The sequence below is a fragment of the Sceloporus undulatus genome, chromosome 6, assembly GCF_019175285.1.
Source record: "Sceloporus undulatus isolate JIND9_A2432 ecotype Alabama chromosome 6, SceUnd_v1.1, whole genome shotgun sequence".
NCBI classification, from domain to species: Eukaryota; Metazoa; Chordata; class Lepidosauria; order Squamata; family Phrynosomatidae; genus Sceloporus; species Sceloporus undulatus.
In genome coordinates, this window is record NC_056527.1 from 5,127,706 (window position 1) to 5,147,925 (window position 20,220).

The 20,220-nt window shown below is 43.8% G+C and overlaps 1 protein-coding gene across 8 annotated transcripts in view; it reads left to right on the top strand.

The window, feature by feature from the left end:
• OBSCN (obscurin, cytoskeletal calmodulin and titin-interacting RhoGEF) overlaps window positions 1-20,220 on the top strand; it is a 236,693-nt gene that overhangs the window by 90,359 nt on the left and 126,114 nt on the right. For 6 of the 8 annotated variants that reach the window (XM_042477238.1, XM_042477239.1, XM_042477242.1 and 3 more), the window contains 8 exons: window positions 699-965; window positions 1,736-1,999; window positions 7,582-7,845; window positions 9,030-9,296; window positions 15,119-15,391; window positions 16,188-16,454; window positions 18,265-18,531; window positions 19,539-19,805. In XM_042477238.1, the coding sequence (XP_042333172.1) occupies window positions 699-965; window positions 1,736-1,999; window positions 7,582-7,845; window positions 9,030-9,296; window positions 15,119-15,391; window positions 16,188-16,454; window positions 18,265-18,531; window positions 19,539-19,805 (2,136 nt within the window). The remainder of the gene's footprint in view (window positions 1-698; window positions 966-1,735; window positions 2,000-7,581; window positions 7,846-9,029; window positions 9,297-15,118; window positions 15,392-16,187; window positions 16,455-18,264; window positions 18,532-19,538; window positions 19,806-20,220) is intronic. The other 2 variants (XM_042477243.1, XM_042477245.1) reach the window with 1 other exon arrangement.

Here is a 20,220-nt window from a genome sequence, read left to right on the forward strand (position 1 = left end):
CAATGTTTATTTATAAGACCTTTTTCCACCAAAGGCAGAACCTCAAACATACAATCGAAGACCCAGACAGTAACTTTATGAATGTTATTGGAAAAACAGGATGGGTTTACTGCTGAATACGTTAAGTCCTCTAACCTGATATAGTTCTACTCAAGAACTGTATATTTAGGACAACATGCTACTGTCCTATATGCACTTTCTTCCAGTTTTTGTCTTCAGTATTACTTCAGCTTTCCCTTTTTGTTAGAACTCACTCAACTCTGGATATAGTGAAAATCCATCTGGTTGGTAAATCATATCAGGGAATTTGTGTAGAATATACAGCCATTGAACAGCCCTATGCATGTTATACCAGAACCCCATGTTTTATAGCCAGTACTAACTGAATTACCAGTTCCAACTATACATAAATGATAAGTTCAATGAATAGGGAACCAGCCTAGAGAAGTGGCTCTCAATCTTTGATTCCTCAGCTGTTTTTGAACTTCAACTCACTGAAATCCCAGGCAGCTTGGCCACTACTGAGCCATTCTGGGAGCTAAAGTGCAAAATATCTGAAAGTCTGAATTGGGGGCAAAACTGGAGGCCAATTCCTTTATTTGTCAGCTTATTAACTATTCGTAAATGCCAAGGAATTTCCTAGAATCTTCCAGTTCTGATGACCTTGCCAAGTTTAACATGATTTTTGTGATCTTCAGCTCTACCTCCACGTTTCAAAATAGAGCTGAGGAACCTGGAAGCCACCGAAGGTGGAGCCGCTACTCTGCAGTGTGAGCTGACCAAGATGGCAGCTCCAGTGGAGTGGAAGAAGGGCAATGAAGCCCTCAAGCCAAGTGCCAAATATGAAATGAAGCTGGAAGGTGTTGTTGCTCAGCTTGTCATTCACAGTTTGGAACTGTCTGATGCTGGAGATTACAGTTGTGCGTTTGGCGATCAGAAGACCTCCGCTTCTTTAACAGTGAAGGGTACATTGAAGGTTTATTTCCTATTGTCAGATACAACTCAATGGAGAATTGGGAGAAAAGCCATGCCTATCTATCCTTAAATGAAATTGAATGAAGTTTGGGATAGAGTGGGTTCTGCCACATAGTTCTTGCCTACTTTTTGTATCAGGCAACCACATTCCTTCAACTAACATTGGTTCTATTATACTAAGTTTAAAGTGATTTTTGTTGACATATTGATCCTTTGTGATGGTTCTCTAGAGGCAGAGGTTTGTGAAGGAACATTTGTGAAGGAACATTTTTAAACCTCCCAGACTCTACCTGTACATGAAAAACTTTGCAGTAAGGAAAGTTTAAGCAAGGGGAGGATATAGTAAGAACAAAAGATGAGCCATGCCAGATTGGACTAAAGCAATGCCTAAAACAGTTATGATATTCATATAGTGACCAGCCAGTTGTCCATGGGAAATCTACTAGCAGGTCATGAGTACAGCATCTTGGTGCTCATGCTTCCCAGCAACTGATATACAGAGACATGCTTTCTCTGTTACTGAAAGGAATCACCATGGCTAGCAGTCACTGGTGGCTCCCTCCTCCAAGAATTTGCCCAGTCCCCTTTTAAACTGGCAGCCATCTCTACTTCTCATGGTATGAAATTTCACTTTTTAACTGTGAACTGTGTGAAGTCCCTGCAACACACAGCATGAAAAACCACATGGTTTGTGTTCCTTGAATAGCCTGTACAGTTGTTGGCTTTGCATTTACATGCTCTGTTCATTCCAACTTCTCAGCTCTCCCTGCCCTCTTCAAGAGAGGCATGGAGAATCAAGAGGCCCTGGAAGATGGGACTGTTGCTTTCCAGTGTGAGCTGACAAAACCGTCTCCGGTGGAGTGGAGGAGGAAGCATAAGTTACTCAAGCCGAGTGACAAATACAAGATGAGACAGGAAGGTGTTCTCTCAGAGCTTGTGATCTTCAACCTGGAGCCTAAAGATGCTGGAGACTACTCCTGTCTGTGCGGTGACCAGAAAACAACTGCTGCTCTAACAGTGCATGGTAAATCACTGTGTCCCCCAGTAAATTTCTGGAAAACCCTACACATTCCTTTCTGTTTTCCCCCATCTGTTGATGTCAGATTCGTCTTTGTAATATGATGTCTTTTGTGATCTCTGTCTAATGTACTGGAAATCCCTTTGGTCTATTTGCTGTGTCCCCACTAGTTCTAGAACTGCAGTTTTCAGACTCTTTTTTGGGGAAACCTTCTCTGCAGAAGATTGTTAAGGTCTCTTCAAGGAGAAGATCTCTACTGGTAGACAATTGTTGTAGAAGAAGTCCCATGAAGTTTGGAAGCCACAGTTCTAGAGCATCCTTAAATGATTTCCTTTATCAGAGAATCCCATGTGTTCTTATTTCTTGTGTACGTGTGTGTGTCTGTTACTTGTTTGGATAAAGTTAAAGAATGGACACTTGCATGGATAATTCACGTTCATATTTTTGTGTTAAATCCATGTCTGTTACGTTGGGCTGTTATTCGGCCAAAAAGGACCCATGTATGACACAGGCTGAACAATAGTAATGGTGATCTGTTGACTCCATGCCCTGTGAGAAGGAAAATGCAAGGATGTAGAGTAAAGAAATTTACTCCTTCCCTTGTTTCTCAGCCACACCTGTGTTTTTCAAAGAAGAATTAGAAAGTACTGATTGCCCCAGAGGGGAGACGGTTACAATCTGTTGCAAGCTCAGCAAGGCTGCCCCAGTGCGTGGAAGAAAGGCACCCAATCTGAACCTAATGAAAATACATAATGAGCAGAGGACCACAAGGTGAACTAGTGTCCAGGACCTAGAAGAGGGATTCTGGCATTATACCTGTGTGTGTGGCAACCAGCAAACTACAGCTGCCTTAGACGTACATGGTATACCAAGCACCTGGATAGATTCTACCATCTTCCATTATCCTTCTCCTGTATGTGCTTTGTTTGTGTGTGTATTTGCTTTTTAGGTCAGTGTTCCTCTTGGTTTGCATGTTTTGGGTGTTTAAAAATTGTTTGGCCCTTTATGTATTGCACTACCTTGCTCTATCCCCAGAATATTATGTCCTTTACAGGCCACCGCCAGTATCTGATTTTTGTTGTTGTGTGCCTTCAAGTCATTTGGACTTATGGCAACTCTAAGGGACCCTATCACGGGTTGCTTTTTAGGACAGGAGGTGTGATCATCCAAAGTCATCCAGTGGGTTTTCATGGCTGCCAGGGAGTTGAACTCTGATCTCCAGAGTCTTGGTTCAGCACTCAACTGCACAATGCTGGTTCCTATTCTTAAGACTGTTAGGTTCTTAAGCTAGTCTATTCCAACACTCTCCCCAGTGCTTTTTATCCAGGAAATGACCAATGGCTGATAAGACAAGCTCAGTTCCCAACAAACAAACCAGTGAGCCAGTGCAAAGCAACAGACAAAGTCTCTGAGTCTAAGTAGGGAATCACAAGAGGTATTGCCAGAAGAGTTGTCAAGAAGTCAAGGTCCAGGAAATCAGATAGGCAGGTCGATAAGTCAGTCCAAAGGTCAAGGGTTCCAGAGGGTCAAGATGGGTCAGCAGTCCAAGAAGCAAGATTTCAGTCCAAAGAGCAATTGGAGCCAGAGACAGAGTACTTTCCCCAAGAAAGTCAGATAATCACTGGCAACTAGGCAAACATCCTACCGCTGCTTATATGGGCACGCTGCAGGTGTTCAGGTGTATCTGATTGCCAGTGCATTTCTGATAATGCCTCCACGAAGGCACTCTCTTTTGGCTCGACGCTGACTGAAGGTAGGCACACTTCCTTGATCCTCCTCCATTTCCAAAGACTCTGCCACAGGGAGACTGGACTGCTGAACCTCCCGAGAGGCCACAGAGTCTGCTGGAGTGGGCACAGCAGAGCTAGGGCTGGACTCAGGCTTCACAGCTGCAGACTCAGGACCCAGAGACTCTGGCTCATCCTCCAAGTCCTCCTCCAGACTGGTCCTGACACTTTTAGGCCAGCCCAAGTACATTTTAGACCAGGAGATCTTTGACAGATCTCATGACAATTAATGCTGTTTACACAGCAGATCAATGACCGATCCTTGCAGTTGGTGGCCTTGGAATGGGTCCTCAACTGCTGCATCTTATCAGCTGCAATGGACCTCTCTGCTGTGTATTTGTGTCTTAACTGTCTCCATATGTTGCATCCCTCAGTTTTACCAGCCAATTTCAAGGAGCAACTAAAGTGCGAGGAAGTAATGGAAGGTGGAACTGCCACTCTGAGCTGTGAACTGACCAAGGCCGCTCCAGTGGAGTGGATGAAGGAGCAGCATTTGCTCAAAGAAAATGATAAATACAAAATGCGACAGGAAGGCTGTTTTGTTAAGCTGGTGATTCAAGATGTGGAACTGACAGATGCTGCTGAATACACCTGTATCTGTGGAGCTCAGAAGACAGCATCTTTCTTGACAGTAAATGGTAAACAAAGATAGGGTTGTTTACTATTCCATTCACTACACATTCTCTGTAGTTGCACATTACTTCTATCTGTAGGTGTTAGTCATTCGGATTTGTGTTGTTTCTGTGATACTTCTTCTGTTGGGCAAGAGCTATCTGTATTCCTCTCACACAAAATGATATTGACATAAACTGCATGTTCCCATGACATTTCAGTTGTGTTTCCACATGATATCATTCTCTACCTTGTGGAAATTCCCATTCCCTCTCATACTTGCGATATAAATTGCAAGGGCAGAAAGTTGTGTGTGTTGCAAGACATTACCAGCTTCCTGCCTTTAAAAATGTTATGCATTTTGCCTTATTACGTTTCTGACTTCTAGTGTTGTGTGGTCCCGAGTGTCATCCCAAGTTGTCACATGTCATTTTAAAAATATGGTGTTTTCTTTCTCTGATCCTCAGCTTTGCCTGCACAATTCAAATACAGTCTGAAGAACATAGATGCCACAGAAGGTGGTGTGGCCACGCTTTGCTGTGAGCTGACTCGAAGCGCACCAGTGCAATGGAAGAAGGAGCACCAAGTGCTCCAAGGAAGTGAAAAATATGTCATAAAACAAGATGGCACCAGTGCTGCCCTGGTGATCCATGAACTTAATTTTCAGGACGCGGGAAACTATACCTGTGTATGTGGAGATGAACAAACCACAGCATCTTTGATTGTCAATGGTAAACAACCTGTTGTGAATTTATTGTTGTGTGCCTTCAAGTCATTTTGGACTTATGGTGACTCTAAGGCAAACCCATTACAGGGTATGATTCTTAACACCTTTGCCTGATGAAGAAGCCAGTGGAGCTTCAAAAGCATCATGTATTTTGTGCGTTTTGGTTGTCGATCAAAGGTGTCACTGTTATGTGAATTTTCAATGTTACAGTAGCCAATTTTGTTTTACTTGAAACTTCACTTTTTCTGACGCTCCATATATATTTGATGAGACTATTACAAAGTCAATAGAAAACTGGGGTAGGGGACTCATAGGAAACCCAAATCTGAAACACCAAGACTGAAGCCAATATGAGTTAAGCTGTTTGTCATTGTCTTTTTGTTGCTATTTCAAGAGATCTGCTCTGGAATAACCTTCCAAATAGCAAAATATTGCAGAAGTACTTAGCTCCCCATTGTTTTCTGTTTTATCCTTCACTTGGATCTCTTCTTCTTTCCCAAGGGACAGAATAGCTACAGATGCAAAAGCTAACAGTTTTCCCTTACCTTTTACCCTCAGCCTTACCTGTTTATTTCAAGGAGGAACTAAGAAACCAAGAGATCTCTGAAGGCGAAGAGGCTCTCCTTCGGTGTGAGCTGACCAAGACAGCACCGGTTGACTGGAGAAAAGGTCATCTAGTTCTCCAAACATGTGAGAAATACACAATAAAACAGGAAGACACCATTTTGGAGCTGAGGATCAATCATCCAGATGAAAATGATGCCGGAGAGTATACCTGTGTTTGTGGAAACCAGCAGACTACTGCTACCCTAACAGTCAATGGTAAACAATATTAGGATAAAGTCTGCTATTTCACACTGGGCTTGTCAAGTAACCATTATGGAAACAGTCTCCATCTTCAGCGTGTGCCTTTCCTTCATCTATTTCACTTTCCCTGTAATTCCTCTTCCTTTGGACCACCATCCTCAATCTTCAATTAAAAGGTGGCTTTGTACATATAGAAGGACCCCTTTGTCATCTTTTTTGTTTCATCTGACCTTTGTTTGTATCTTTTGGGTCTCTATTCCAGCACAGTCTTTCTGTTCTCCCTAGTCTCTCTTCCCTTCGTAAACCTCCCCATGTGCCTTATTCACAGGGCATAGATCTTCTCTGGCCACAACCTGTGTCTGTGTTCTGTTTTTTTGCACACCATATGTCTGTGTTTGTTAATGTTTCATTGTTGAACAAAATGGATTTATCACAGGAGCATGCACAAACACATGGGTATATAATGTGAACGTACAAACATTCAAGCAAACAAGCAATGTCTTCTGTAGCCACCAAACCAATGGAATCTTGCATGGGACAGTGGATTAATGGGAAATGTTGCTGCCAACTCAAATACTGTGACATGGACACAATTAAAAATTCACCTTGAACTTTGAACGAAGTGGATAAGGTGGAATGGGAGCTTGCTTGAACGGTCTTCTCCCTGCTGCATTTTGGATGAAGAAGATAAAAGTTGCCCTTGTTGAATCCCGCTAAGTTCATCTAGCCTGGCATTTTTCTCCAAGCATGACTAGACAGAGGTTTTAGCAGCTTATATGCAAGTGCTAACCAACCTTTACTCCCAGTTTCAGGTTTCAGGTTTCCAGAGGCATGCTACTTCTATACATGTTTTGGTGGAGCCCCAAAACACAAAATGTTTAGGAAAAAGTCCACTGCAGACTTTGCATTTGTTGACCTCAGAATGCTGTTAGGTGGAAATGATAAAACAACCACGTTTGGCTAAAATCACTTGATTGATATGCTCCATGAATTTATCTAAGCCTTTTAAAACCCTCCAGTGAATTGTCAGAGAGGGTGAAATCATCACCTTACAGTATGAGTTAACATATCTGAATGACTTGGTGGAGTGGAGGAAGGAACAAGAAGTCCTGAGGCAACAAGATCCATTTGTTGAGCTGCCAGTCTCTGATGTAGACCTGAACAGTGCTAGAGGACATATTTGAGCCTGCGGAGATCAGCAGTTGAATCTAACCAGCAATGGTAAAAACATACTGTGCAGAAGACATGGAAATAAACATTTCTTTACTCCATCTATTTACCTTGGACACCATCATTCCATTTTGCACCTTCGTAGCTGTTCCTACTTGTTCGGTGTTGTCTGTTTTCATGTTCCATTGCGTATTTGCATCATGCGTCAATGTCCATGACTACCAGTAATTTGTTACGAGAATATATTTGGAGATTACTTTTCTTCATTCTGTTGTGCTATCTGCCTTTTGAAATCGAGTCAGTCAGTGGCTGAGGAAGTCAATGGAAGTGTTTCCATTAAAAATCCTCAGGCACTGGGCCAAGCCTTGGTGCAAACTGGCTACTCCATTTTTCTAGTCTCCCTCCATGCCACCAATTTTCCCCCTCTTGCTGTGCCATCCCACAGCCACGGTTGGACCTTCATGCGTTTCTTTTATGTTCTGCAGCCCTCCCACCACAATTCAAAATGGAGCTGAAGGACATGGAGGCCACTGAAAACGGAGCAGCCAAACTACGCTGTGAACTCACCAAGGCTGCTCCGGTGGAGTGGAAGAAAGACGAAAAGAAACTAGAAGAAAGCAGCAAATGCCAAATAAGACAAGAAGGGACCGTCGCAGAACTGATGATCTGTGAATTATACATTCAGGACACTGGCCGTTACACCTGTATATGTGGAGACAAGAAAACCACAGCTGTTCTAACAGTTCACGGTAAAACATGCGAAAAGAGCCACTTTATTAATATACTGGCACTATAATTTTAGGCATATAAATAAGGAATACAAAAGTTTATGGTGCTTGTCGGAAAAATGGATCTAAATAATTTTCTATGGCCTAGTTGACATGTACATATACCTGACTTGATTGATTGCCCTTGATGCCTGATGGGGAAACCTCTGAATATCTGGGTGCCATGTAAGAAGTTTCATCTGGGATGGCCCTTTCACACATGCACAATGTCACTGGGATGTTGCACTAATCAGGCAGTGAACATGTGGATGTCATGAGCCAAACTTATGTGAATAAGAAAATAATAATAATACTATAAGACAATTTCTGGCAATTTGTACTTTGCTGGTCAAGTGTGTGTTTGTCTACGTGAGTAAACTTGTACACACACACGCATGCACACACAAATACTTTAACAAGGTTTGTTTTTAGGACACCAAAAGCACAAATGTTTTGTGCATTTTGTGCTGACATTTTGAATGTTGGAATCCCAGAACTGTAATGTCGTATTGAAGCGTACCATGTGATGTGGGAATGTAATGCAAAAGGGATGGCAAGGTAACTGTGAAACTGATTTATTTCACAGCTTAGCAAAGGGAATACATTTATTAAATGGTAGGTGAGCCAAAATCCAAGGACAAAACAGTAAGTCAAGCTGGGTATAAAGGCAAGTGGGGGGCTCTACTATAGAAATATAGCCTCATCTCTCTCTCTTATCTCATCTCTCTTATAATCATTTACAAACCACAGAAGTAAATACTGTCTAAATACTTAAAACTAAAGGTCCTGGTTATTCCTTTTAAAGCTGATAGAAACTAAAAGAAAAAAAAATCTCTTAAAGATATTGCAGATATCCCGGAAAAAACCTGCGGCACAGAAAATGGAAAGCCATGTCCTTATTGTGGACACATTGAGGAAGTTGATGCATCTATTTGGCTGTATGGCTAATGATAAAAATTTCCTCCATTTGCAGTAGCCAATTGTATTATATTACAAGTGTTGTTCTTCTCTCTTCTTACCAGCACTTGGATTATCAAATAATCATTTGTTCCATTGCACGAAAGCTCCGGCGTTTCATCTTCCCAGAAAAGCTCATAGGTTCCTCTGCTTGGATATGTGCGCTATAGCCAATGTTTTGTGTTCATCTACTGTTGTTGACTTTGCAGCCTTGAAGCCTGATTTCAAGCAACCTCTGAAGAATGAGAAAGCAGAAGAAGGTGCAACAGCCCGGTTCCGCTGCGAAGTAACCGTTGGCAAGGCCCCAGTGGAGTGGAGGAAAGATGGCGCGGTGCTTCATTCTGGTCACAAACATGAAATGAAACAGGAAGGCACCAGCCGTGAGCTACTTATTCACAACCTGGAGCCTAAAGACAGCGGAGAGTACTCCTGCACCACCGGAGATCAAACCACGTCTGCAACATTAACCGTGAAGGGTAATAATAATAATAATAATAATAATAATAATAATAATAATTTTTATTTATAGCTTGCTTTTCCAGGGTAGATCAAAGCGGGTTACAACAAGGCAAAAGAAATACAAAAACAGAATACAAGACATATAATATAAACATAATAAAAACAGCTCATTACGTTTAAAACACTATAAAATACAACAGCATAAAAACCAGAAAAACCAGAAAAAACAGACTAGCTGAAGTAAGTAAGAGGTAAGACCTGTTGTCAGTCTCATTGCTCTAATTTGCTAGTTTAGTGCTGCTGGGCTTCGAGGCTTTCATGTTCTGAATCCAGAATGTAGAACTCTCAAGGCAATAGCTATTGAATTGGTTAATTAAACCAGGCTATGCTTTGTGTGATTTGAGCACTGGACAAATTGGAGATCAGGGTTGGATTCTTTGCTCAACCATGGGAACCCATTGGGTGATCATGGGTGAATTAGGCATTCTCAGTCCCGCAGAGCCCTGTGATAGGGTTTTCACAATTTGGAAATGACTTGAAAGCAACAACAACAACAAAAACAGGCTTGGGTGATTAAGTGCGCTGCTCCTGTCAGTCTCCTCTGATCTCAGAGGAGGTTGGATCTGGATGTCAACAGCATCCAATCTGCCCCTGGAGTCATCTCCTGTAAGGGAGATATCCATGAGGATCTCCTCTGGATCTGTATCATCTACTGCAGTCCCTGACTTGAGAACTAAAAGGGTTCCACTTGCAGGGAGCCAGGGAGATTAGATACCCAAGGCTCACTCTGGCTGCGGCTGTGGAGGAGACGGCGAGTGGGATGCCATAGTGCTCGCTTGATGTGGAAAAACAAATCGTCTCCTAGGATTGCAGGGAGCATACTCATCAAATGTGCAGATGACACCAAACTAGGAGGAGTAGATAATTCCCCAGAGGACGGGATCAAAATTCAAAATGACCTGAACAGACTAGAAAGCTGGGCTACAGCCAACAAAATGAAATTCAACATGGAGAAATGTAAGATACTGCACTTAGGGCAGAAAAAGGAAATGCACAGATATAGGATTATGGGGGACACCTGGCTGAATGAGATTTATATGTTTGAAAGGGATCTGGAAGTCCAAGTAGAACAGGAATCAACAGTGTGATGTGGCAGCTAAAAAGGCCAATACGATTCTAGGCTGCATCAATAGAAGTATAATGTCTAGATCAGGGACGCCCAACTTGCAGCCCTCCAGATGTTTTAGATGTCAGCTCCCAGAATCCGAGGACATTGGCCAGGCTGACAGGCAGGGCTTATGAAGTAGAAAGGAAAATTTGCATTTTGTGGGCAGGAATTGGCTGAGGGGCAAAGAGGAGGGAGGGCCTTGTGGGGATCAGGAAGTCTATTCAGATCGACTGTAGAATCCTGAGGTTGAGAGGAAATTTGCATGTGGCAGTGATTGGCTGAGGGGCAAAGAGGAGGGAGGGGCCTGTTGGGGATCAGGAAGTCTATTCAGACGAGACTGTAGAATCCTAGGTGTAGGAGAGGAAATTTGCATGTGGTCAGTGATTGGCTGAGGGGCAAAGAGGAGGGAGGGGCCTGTGTGGGGATCAGGAAGTCTATTCAGATCGACTGTAGAATCCTGAGTTGAGAGGAATTTGCATGTGGAGGTGATTGGCTGAGGGGCAAAGAGGAGGGGGAGGGCCTGTGTGGGGATCAGGAAGTCTATTCAGATCGACTGTAGAATCCTGAGGTTGAGGGAAATTTGCATGTGGAGGTGATTGGCTGAGGGGCAGAGGAGGGAGGGGCCTGTGTGGGATCAGGAAGTCTATTCAGATCGACTGTAGAATCCTGAGGTTGAGAGGAAATTTGCATGTGGGAGTGATTGGCTGAGGGGCAAGAGGGGGGAGGGCCTGTGTGGGGATCAGGAGTCTAATCAGATCGACTGTAGAATCCTGAGGTAGAGAGGAATTTGCATGTGGTCAGTGATTGGCTGAGGGGCAAAGAGGAGGGAGGGGCCTGTGTGGGGATCAGGAAGTCTATTCAGATCGACTGTAGAACTGAGGTTGAGAGGAAATTTGCATGTGGGAGGTGATTGGCTGAGGGGCAAAGAGGAGGGAGGGGCCTGTGTGGGGATCAGGAAGTCTATTCAGATGATGTAGAATCCTGAGGTGAGAGGAAATTTGCATGTGTCAGTGATTGGCTGAGGGGCAAAGAGGAGGGAGGGGCCTGTGTGGGGATCAGGAGTCTATTCAGATTGACTGTAGAATCCTGAGGTTGAGAGGAAATTTGCATGTGGGAGGTGATTGCTGAGGGCAAGAGGAGGGAGGGGCCTGTTGGGGATCAGGAAGTCTATTCAGCGTGACTGTAGATCCTGGGTTGAGAGGAAATTTGCATGTGGTCAGTGATTGGCTGAGGGGCCAAGGGAGGGAGGGGCCTGTGTGGGGATCAGGAAGTCTATTCAGATCGACTGTAGAATCCTGAGGTTGAGGGAAATTTGCATGTGGGAGGTGATTGGCTGAGGGGCAAAGGAGGAGGGAGGGGCCTGTGTGGGGATCAGGGTCTATCAATCGACTGTAGATCCTGGGTTGGAGGATTTGATGTGGTCAGTGATTGGCTGGGGCAAAGAGGAGGGAGGGGCCTGTGTGGGGATCAGGAAGTCTATTCAGATCGACTGTAGAATCCTGAGTTGAGAGGAATTTGCATGTGGGAGGTGATTGGCTGAGGGGCAAAGAGGAGGGAGGGGCCTGTGTGGGTCAGGAATCTATTCAGATCGACTGTAGAATCCTGAGGTGAGAGAAATTTGCATGTGGTCAGTGATTGGCTGAGGGGCAAAGAGGAGGGAGGGGCCTGTGTGGGGATCAGGAAGTCTATTCGATCGACTGTAGAATCCTGAGGTGAGAGGAAATTTGCATGTGGCAGTGATTGGCTGAGGGCAAAGAGGAGGGAGGGGCCTGTGTGGGATCAGGAAGTCTTCAGATCGACTGTAGAATCCTGAGGTTGGAGGAAATTTGCATGTGGAGTGATTGGCTGGGGGCAAGAGGAGGGGGCCTTGTGGGGATCGGAAAGTCTATTCAGATCGACTGTAGAATCCTGAGGTTAGGGAGAAATTTGCAGTGGTCAGTGATTGGCTGAGGGCAAAGAGGAGGGAGGGGCCTGTGTGGGATCAGGAAGTCTATTCAGATCGACTGTAGAATCCTGAGGTTGAGAGGAAATTTGCCTGTGGGAGTGATTGGTGAGGGGCAAAGAGGAGGGGAGGCCTGTGTGGGGATCGGAAGTCTTCAGATCGATCGTAGAATCCTGAGGTAGGAGGAAATTTGCATGTGGTTGATTGGCTGAGGGGCAAAGAGGAGGGAGGGGCCTGTGTGGGATCAGGAAGTCTCTTCAGATCGACTGTAGAATCCTGAGGTTGAGAGGAAATTTGCATGTGGTCAGTGATTGGCTGAGGGGCAAAGAGGGGGAGGGGCCTGTGTGGGGATCAGGAGTCTATTCAGATCGACTGTAGAATCCTGGGTTGAGAGGAAATTTGCCATGTGGTAGTGATTGGCTGAGGGCAAAGAGGAGGGGGGGCCTGTGTGGGGATCGGAAGTCTATTAGTCGACTGGAATCCTGAGGTAGAGGGAAATTTGCATGTGGTCAGTGATTGGCTGAGGGGCAAAGAGGAGGGAGGGGCCTGTGTGGGGATCAGGAAGTCTATTCAGATCGACTGTAGAATCCTGAGGTTGAAGGAAATTTGCATGTGGGAGGTGATTGGCTGAGGGGCAAAGGAGGGAGGGCCCTGTGTTGGGATCAGACAGTCTATTCAGATCGACTGTAGAATCCTAGGTTGAGAGGAAATTTGCATGTGGGAGGTGATTGGCTGAGGGGAAAGAGGAGGGAGGGGCCTGGTGTGGGGATCCGGAGTCTATTCGATCGACTGTAGATCCTGAGTAGAGGAGGAAATTTGCATGTGGTCAGTGATTGGCTGAGGGGCAAAAGAGGGGAGGGGCCTGTGTGGGATCAGGAAGTCTATTCAGATCGACTGTAGAATCCTGAGGGTGAGGAGAAATTTGCATGTGGAGTGATGGGCTGAGGGGCAAAGAGGAGGGAGGGGCCTGTGGGGGATCAGGAAGTTATTCAATCGACTGTGTAGAATCCTGAGTTGAGAGGAATTTGCATGTGGTATGATTGGCTGGGGCAAAGGGAGGGAGGGGCCTGTGTGGGGATCAGGAACTCTATTCAGATCGACTGTAGAATCCTGAGGTGAGAGGAAATTTGCATGTGGGCATGATTGGCTGAGGGGCAAAGAGGAGGGGGGCCTGTGTGGGGATCAGGAGAGTCTATTCAGATCGACTGTAGAATCCTGAGGTTGAGAGGAAATTTGCATGTGGGAGGTGATTGGCTGAGGGGCAAAGAGGAGGGAGGGGGCCTGTGTGGGATCAGGAAGTCTATTCAGATCGACTGTAGAATCCTGAGGTTGAGAGGAAATTGCATGTTGGAGGTGATTGGCTGAGGGGCAAGAGGAGGGAGGGGCTGTTGTGGGGATCAGGAGGGTTCTCAAGATCGACTGTAGAATCTGAGGTAGGGGAGAATTTGCATGTGGGAGGTGATTGGCTTGAGGGCAAAGAGGAGGGAGGGCCTGTGTGGGGATCAGGAGTCTATCAGACTTGACTGTAGAATCCTGAGGTTGAGAGGTGCATGTGGTCAGTGATTGGCTGAGGGGCAAAGAGGAGGGAGGGGCCTGTGTAGGGATCAGGAAGTCTATTCAGATCGACTGTAGAATCCTGAGGTTGAGAGGAAATTTGCATGTGGTCAGTGATTGGCTGAGGGGCAAAGAGGAGGGAGGGACCTGTGTGGGGATCAGGAGGTCTATTTAGATTGACTGTAGAATCGTGTGGTAGGGAGGAAATTTGCATGTGGGCGGTGATTGGCTGAGGTTTCTGGGAGATGAAGTCCAAAGCATCTGGAGGGCCGTAAGTTGGGCACTCTGGTCTACATCCAGGGATGTAATAGTGCCACTCTATTTTGCTCTGGTCAGGTCCTACCTGGAATATTGTATTCAGTTCTGTTTATAAAGGATATTGAGAAACTGGAGTGTGTCCAAAGGAGGACCACTAAAAGAAAGATGCCAATCATAGATGCTGGTGAAACGTCAAGAATAAACTCCACAAAATAACTATTGATGCCGGCCATGAAAGCCTTCGACTTCACATTTTCCTGGTTTTTTTTTGTTATTGTTTAATTCATTTGAATACCCTAAAAGGACCAGATCCCATCTGATCTTGGAAGCTAAGCAAGGTCATCCCTGGTTAGTACTTAAATGGGAGTCTGCCCTTGAATATATTCCAGCAGAAGGAACTGACAAAACCATCTTCAAGTATTCATTGCCTAAGAAAACCTTATGAAATTCATGGGGTCGCCATAACTTGACAGGTGACTTGAAAGCACACATGCACACACAAACCACATTCCCCACAAATTGGAACTCAAGGCAATTTAGGACTCTTCCAGATTGGTCTAAAGAAGGATGAGTTTTCAACATAAAGCTCCTTAATGTCAAACTGCATTAATTCTGCAGTGCAGATGCAGCCCTAAACTTGTCTTAGCTGTTTAGTAACATGAAATGTTTCATGCATAACTCAGTATATAAGTCTGTACCATTTTTTCCTAGGAGTTATCTTAATTCATGATGTATCCAAAGAATGATAGGCTCACTTTAGTCCATTTGATTCCCAGTAAGAGTTCTGGATTGCTTTGATGAGACAGTTCAAATAATCCCACTATTGATCTCAAAATGTACTGTATTTTCTGTCCTATTGTAAGTTCTTTCTTCCCTCACTTCCTTCTTACCACTGATGGATGCTGTGCCACTTGCAGAACTTGACATCACCATCACCAAGGGCCTGAAGAATGCCGAGGTGTTTGAGGATGAAGATGTGACCTTTGAGTGCAAAGTCTCCCATGACAATGCAAGGGATGTGGAGTGGAAGCTACAGGATGCCTCTCTTCAGAGCAATGAGATGAATGAGATCTCTGTTGAAAAAGGCAGGATCCACACACTGAGATTAAGAAAGGTTACCCAGCAAGATTCCGGCACCGTCACTTTCCGAGTTGGACCATATACCTCAACAGCACAGCTCACGGTAAAAGGTAAGGAGAAGCACTACCTCTCACTACCTTCTCAGAACCTTCACTACTATCTGAAGGTTTCTTGCTGTCAAGAACTACTGAATGCATTGACTCAGTTTGCTCACTGTTTACCTGAAAGGTCATTGTCATAACATTACAGAGGGATAAACTAAGCTAAAAGTCTAGGGCCCATTCACATCACTTTAACTGCTATGACTGTATTCACAGGAATCCTGGGATATGTAGTTTGGTGAGGCATCCCAGCTCTCTGGCTGAGAATTCTAAATGCCTCTCCCTAAACTGCCAGTCATAGAATTACATAGGATGGAGCCATAGCAAATAAAATGGAATCATAGCATTATAATTGTGCAGTGTCAAAGGGTCCCTTGTCTGAGCATGGTAACAATATACGGTCCTCCCTCCGTTTTCGCAGGGGATCCATTTAAGACTCCCTCCCAATGGAAAATCATGCATATTCAAGCCCTATTGCCTTGGATGGAAGTGGGCCCTCATAGGGGCATGCAGACGCACCCCATGGGTGCGTGCCCAGTTTTAACCCCTCTGTTCACCTCACATGGATAGGCAAGGAACATGGATCCCAAGTCCGCAAGAATGGAGGGGAGGACTGTGTGTGTGTGTGTGTGTGTGTGTGTATACACACACACATATGCATACACACACACACACACACACACACATACATACACACATACAGTCTAGACTCAGTGGCCTAAAATGGGATGTTACAAGTGGGCCAAATTTTCTGTCAGTTTCTTGCAGTTCTTTTTTTTTTAAAATGAATTCATTTTATTTTCAGCCCCACTTCCTATATTTAAAGAGGAGCTTGTGAATAAAGAATTGCAAGAGGATAGCACAGCCATCCTGAAATGTGAGGTCTCCCAGCCGAATGTCTCAGCAATGTGGAAGAAGGGCACCCAAGTGATTTCTCCGAGCTCCAAATATGAGATCAAGCAAGAAGGAACAATCCACATCTTAAAGATTTATAATGTAAAGCCAGAGGACTCTGGCAAATATGTTTGTGATATTGGAAACCAGAAAACCACAGCAACTATATCAGTTGAAGGTAGGGTTTTTATTAAGCTAGCTCTCTGTACATGGGCATGATTCTGGTAGCTATTTTTTTTACCATTATCATATATTCTAAATAAAAAGGCCTAACCTAATTTTATTTAGCTTTGTTGCTAGTTGCCATCAAATTGATTTTGACTTACAGCAACCCTATGAATGAGAAACTTGGGCACTGGTCATAAGTATTCTTTGCAGGTCTTGCAAAGGCAGGGCTTTGATTGAGTCAATCCAACTGTAATGTGGTCTTCCTCTTTTTCTATTCCCTTCCACTTTACCAAGCATTATCATATTTTCCAATATGTCATCTCATGGTATGTCCAGAAATATGACAGCCTAATCTTTCTGACTATAAACTATTAGGATATCAGAACCCCTGTGCAGATGTGCAGCATGGGTTAGTGTTTTGAGAGTTGGGCTAGGACTGCTGGAGACAAGGGTTCAAATCCCTGCTCAACCAGGAAAACCTGTTGGGTAATCTTGGGCAAGTCCCAGCTTAAGAGGAGGGCAATGGAAAATGTCTTCTGAATTAATCTTGCCAAGATAACTGTATGATGGCATCAACGTAAGTCAGAGTCAGCTTGAAGGCACATAAAAAGACTTGGGAGTATATGAATCTGTTTAAAAGTTCAGTTCCTCTAATATCCTGCCTTGGTCTACTGATGGTTCTCTGGTGTGGCTTCCAAAGCAACAACCATGGCATGTAGGTGCAAGACAGAGGCATCCACCAGACAAAAACCCCACTCTCTGCTCTCTCTATAAGCTAATTCCAGTTTATACACGACTCGAAATATGTGCTGATGGGAATGAAACGGCCATAAGAAGCCATGCTAGGATGTCTGGAGGTGTCAAAACTGCCCACTCCTTCAGTAAATCAATCCTCTGTATTGAACAGTAAATCTTTATTTCAGCAACTGGAGAAGCTAACAGTAAAACATCTGCAGACAGAAGTACCTTCATACACAAACAGAAGCATAAAATAAGTGATGCCTCATCCTATACGTTTGCAGGCTTTACCTTGAATCGTTTTCAGATTAAAACATCACCTATGGCCACCCTTCTTTGTCTTGCCGCCTCATATATTTTTTATTTGGTCTATATCTTTCTTTTCCCATGAAACTGCTCTGGGAAAATCCTCCCCAACACATTTGTGTATTCTGTATCCAGACAATTATCTTGCCTCAGAACCAACAGTAACTAAGCCACCACTATAACTCCTATCGCTCCCAACAAACCCCAACTACCCATGTATACTTTATTAAATACAAATATAACACTTACAAACATACGAACATTAATAACATTGAAAGCCAGCATGTCATAGTGGCTTGAGCATTGGATTATGACTCTGGAGACCGGAGTTTGAATCCTGGCTCAGCCATGTAATGGCCAACCTTTGGCAAGTCACAGTCTCTCAACCTCAGAGGATGACAATGACAAACCCCCTTTGAAAAAACCTGCCAAGAAAGCCCCATGATGGGTTTGCTATGGGGTCACCATACTGCTTGAAATAACACTATAACAACCAAATGAATACAACAGCAAAACACATCTCATGGTAGACTCCACCAGATTCTGACAGGAGGCATCAATATAAGTCAGAAGATGTCACAAAACTACAGACTCTGGAATTCCATAGCATGGAACCATGAAGGTTAAAGCTGTGTCAAATTGCATTATTTCTGCAGTGTAGATGGCAGCCCAAGAACTATCACCAATTGTTTCTCTTCATCCATTGCTGAGGATGTAAGATGCATTCTAAAAATCTAAATGCAGTGTGTCCCTTATTTTCCCTGTTTGATCCTCAGCCATCCCAGTCCTTTTTGAAGTTCATCTTGAAAACCAAGAAGTCGAAGAAGGCTCAACCATCACCCTCCTGGCTGAGCTCTCTAAACCCGATGTGCCTGTGAAGTGGATTAAAGGATCAGCCAAGCTACGACCCAGTGCTAAGTATGAAATGAGGCAAAGGGGCTCTACCGTTGAGCTTCTCATTCATGATGCACAGCCTGAGGACTCTGGGGACTATACCTGTGACTCAGGTGACCATCAGACCACAGCATCTGTATTTGTAAAAGGTGAGCAGGACTATCTTATGCTGTGATGCTAGGTCTGGTTGTGCACCCATAATTCTTATGGGAGAGCAGCCCATACAGTGATAGGGAGGGGGAAGAACTCTGTTGCATTTCTCTTTTTAATACAAACCAGCCTAATTCTTGTTTCCTGCACTAGCGTGTGAATTGGAACACAATTATCTTTTTGCATCCATATTTTGTTGTATTTTAGGATGGAGAAATTGCATATACAACGACATATGTTAGATAATATTACTTGCAAAAAAGGGTATACAGTGGGCCCTTGTTATCTGCTGGGGTTTGGTTCCAGGACCCCCCGTGGATAACAAAATCCCTAGATGCTCAAGTCCCACTAAATATAATGGCACAACAAAATGGTGTCCCTTATATAAAATGGAAAATCAAAGTTTGTTATTTGGAATTTATACTTTTTGGGAATATTTTCAAACCGTGGATGCTTAAATCCATGGATAAAAAAATTGGATAAGGAGGGCCGACTGTATTTGGGAAAATATGTAAGTTAAAATGTGTATGTAATGAAAAGTGCACACACAAAAATTACATGAAAAGAAATGCATATAAAACTGGAAAGGAATATTCATATAGACTTTTTACCACACGCCCCCATCCAAAATACCAAATCCAAAATGCAAGTTAAAGCATTTCGGAAGCCACCACTAGACATTTTAAGTAGGACTTGTTAACAGCTATCTTCTTTCTGATGCCCTTCTTCAATGTCAGAGTGGTTATGGGAATTAATCTGACAAATCCTACTTATTAATTGTGTACCTTCCAAAGTGAAATGATCGCTGTACAAAAACTCTAAACTGTTGACATAAAGACCATTATAGTTTTTCATTTTCCCCTTCCACTTTTTGGTCAGAATTTTGAACTTCATTTTTGTCATTCACTGTCCCTTTTGAAAGAGATTCCAAAGGCTTTGCAAAGCTTGAGGCTCAGAAACATGCTATGCATAATTCCTCCTTCCTTTTCCATTCCTTCCCTGTTAGCTTTGCCAGTGCTATTTATTAAGTTTCTTGAGAACCAGGAGGCTGAGGAAGGAGGCACTGTCACTTTCAGTTGTGAGATCTCTAAACCAGGTGGAGCCGTGCAATGGAAAAAGGAAGGGTCGCTCTTACGGTCCAGTGACAAATACAAGATGAAGCAAGCAGGTGCCGAGGTAGAGCTGACTATCTGTAAGCTGAACGTTGCTGATGCCGGGGAGTACACTTGCAGCACACAAGACCATAAGACTTCTGCTACTCTTCTGGTGAAAGGTGAGATTTGGGTTGCCCTCTTTGGCAATGGCATCACTAGGTTGACATCATCCAGTGCAGTAACTCATGGTGTTACCTCACCCGCAGCACTGACCTCCTCCCAGACCACACCATGTAGAATCCTTAGTAATGGTTTTTGTACTAAGGTTATTTATTAACAATAATTCCCATAGATCAATGAAATCACAATATCATACACACAGACTACATGTATTTTACTGTATATACTCAACTATAAGTCGACCTCATATATAAGTCGAGGGCAGGTTTTTGGCTAAAATGACAAATTCTGAAATGGCCCATGGATAAATCGAGGATAAAACTTAGGGGCATGAAGCAAAAAATGTAAAGGATGAAGCAAAGGAGAACAATGCAAAAGAACTTAGGAAATTCCAGCAGGCATGGCCATTTGTAT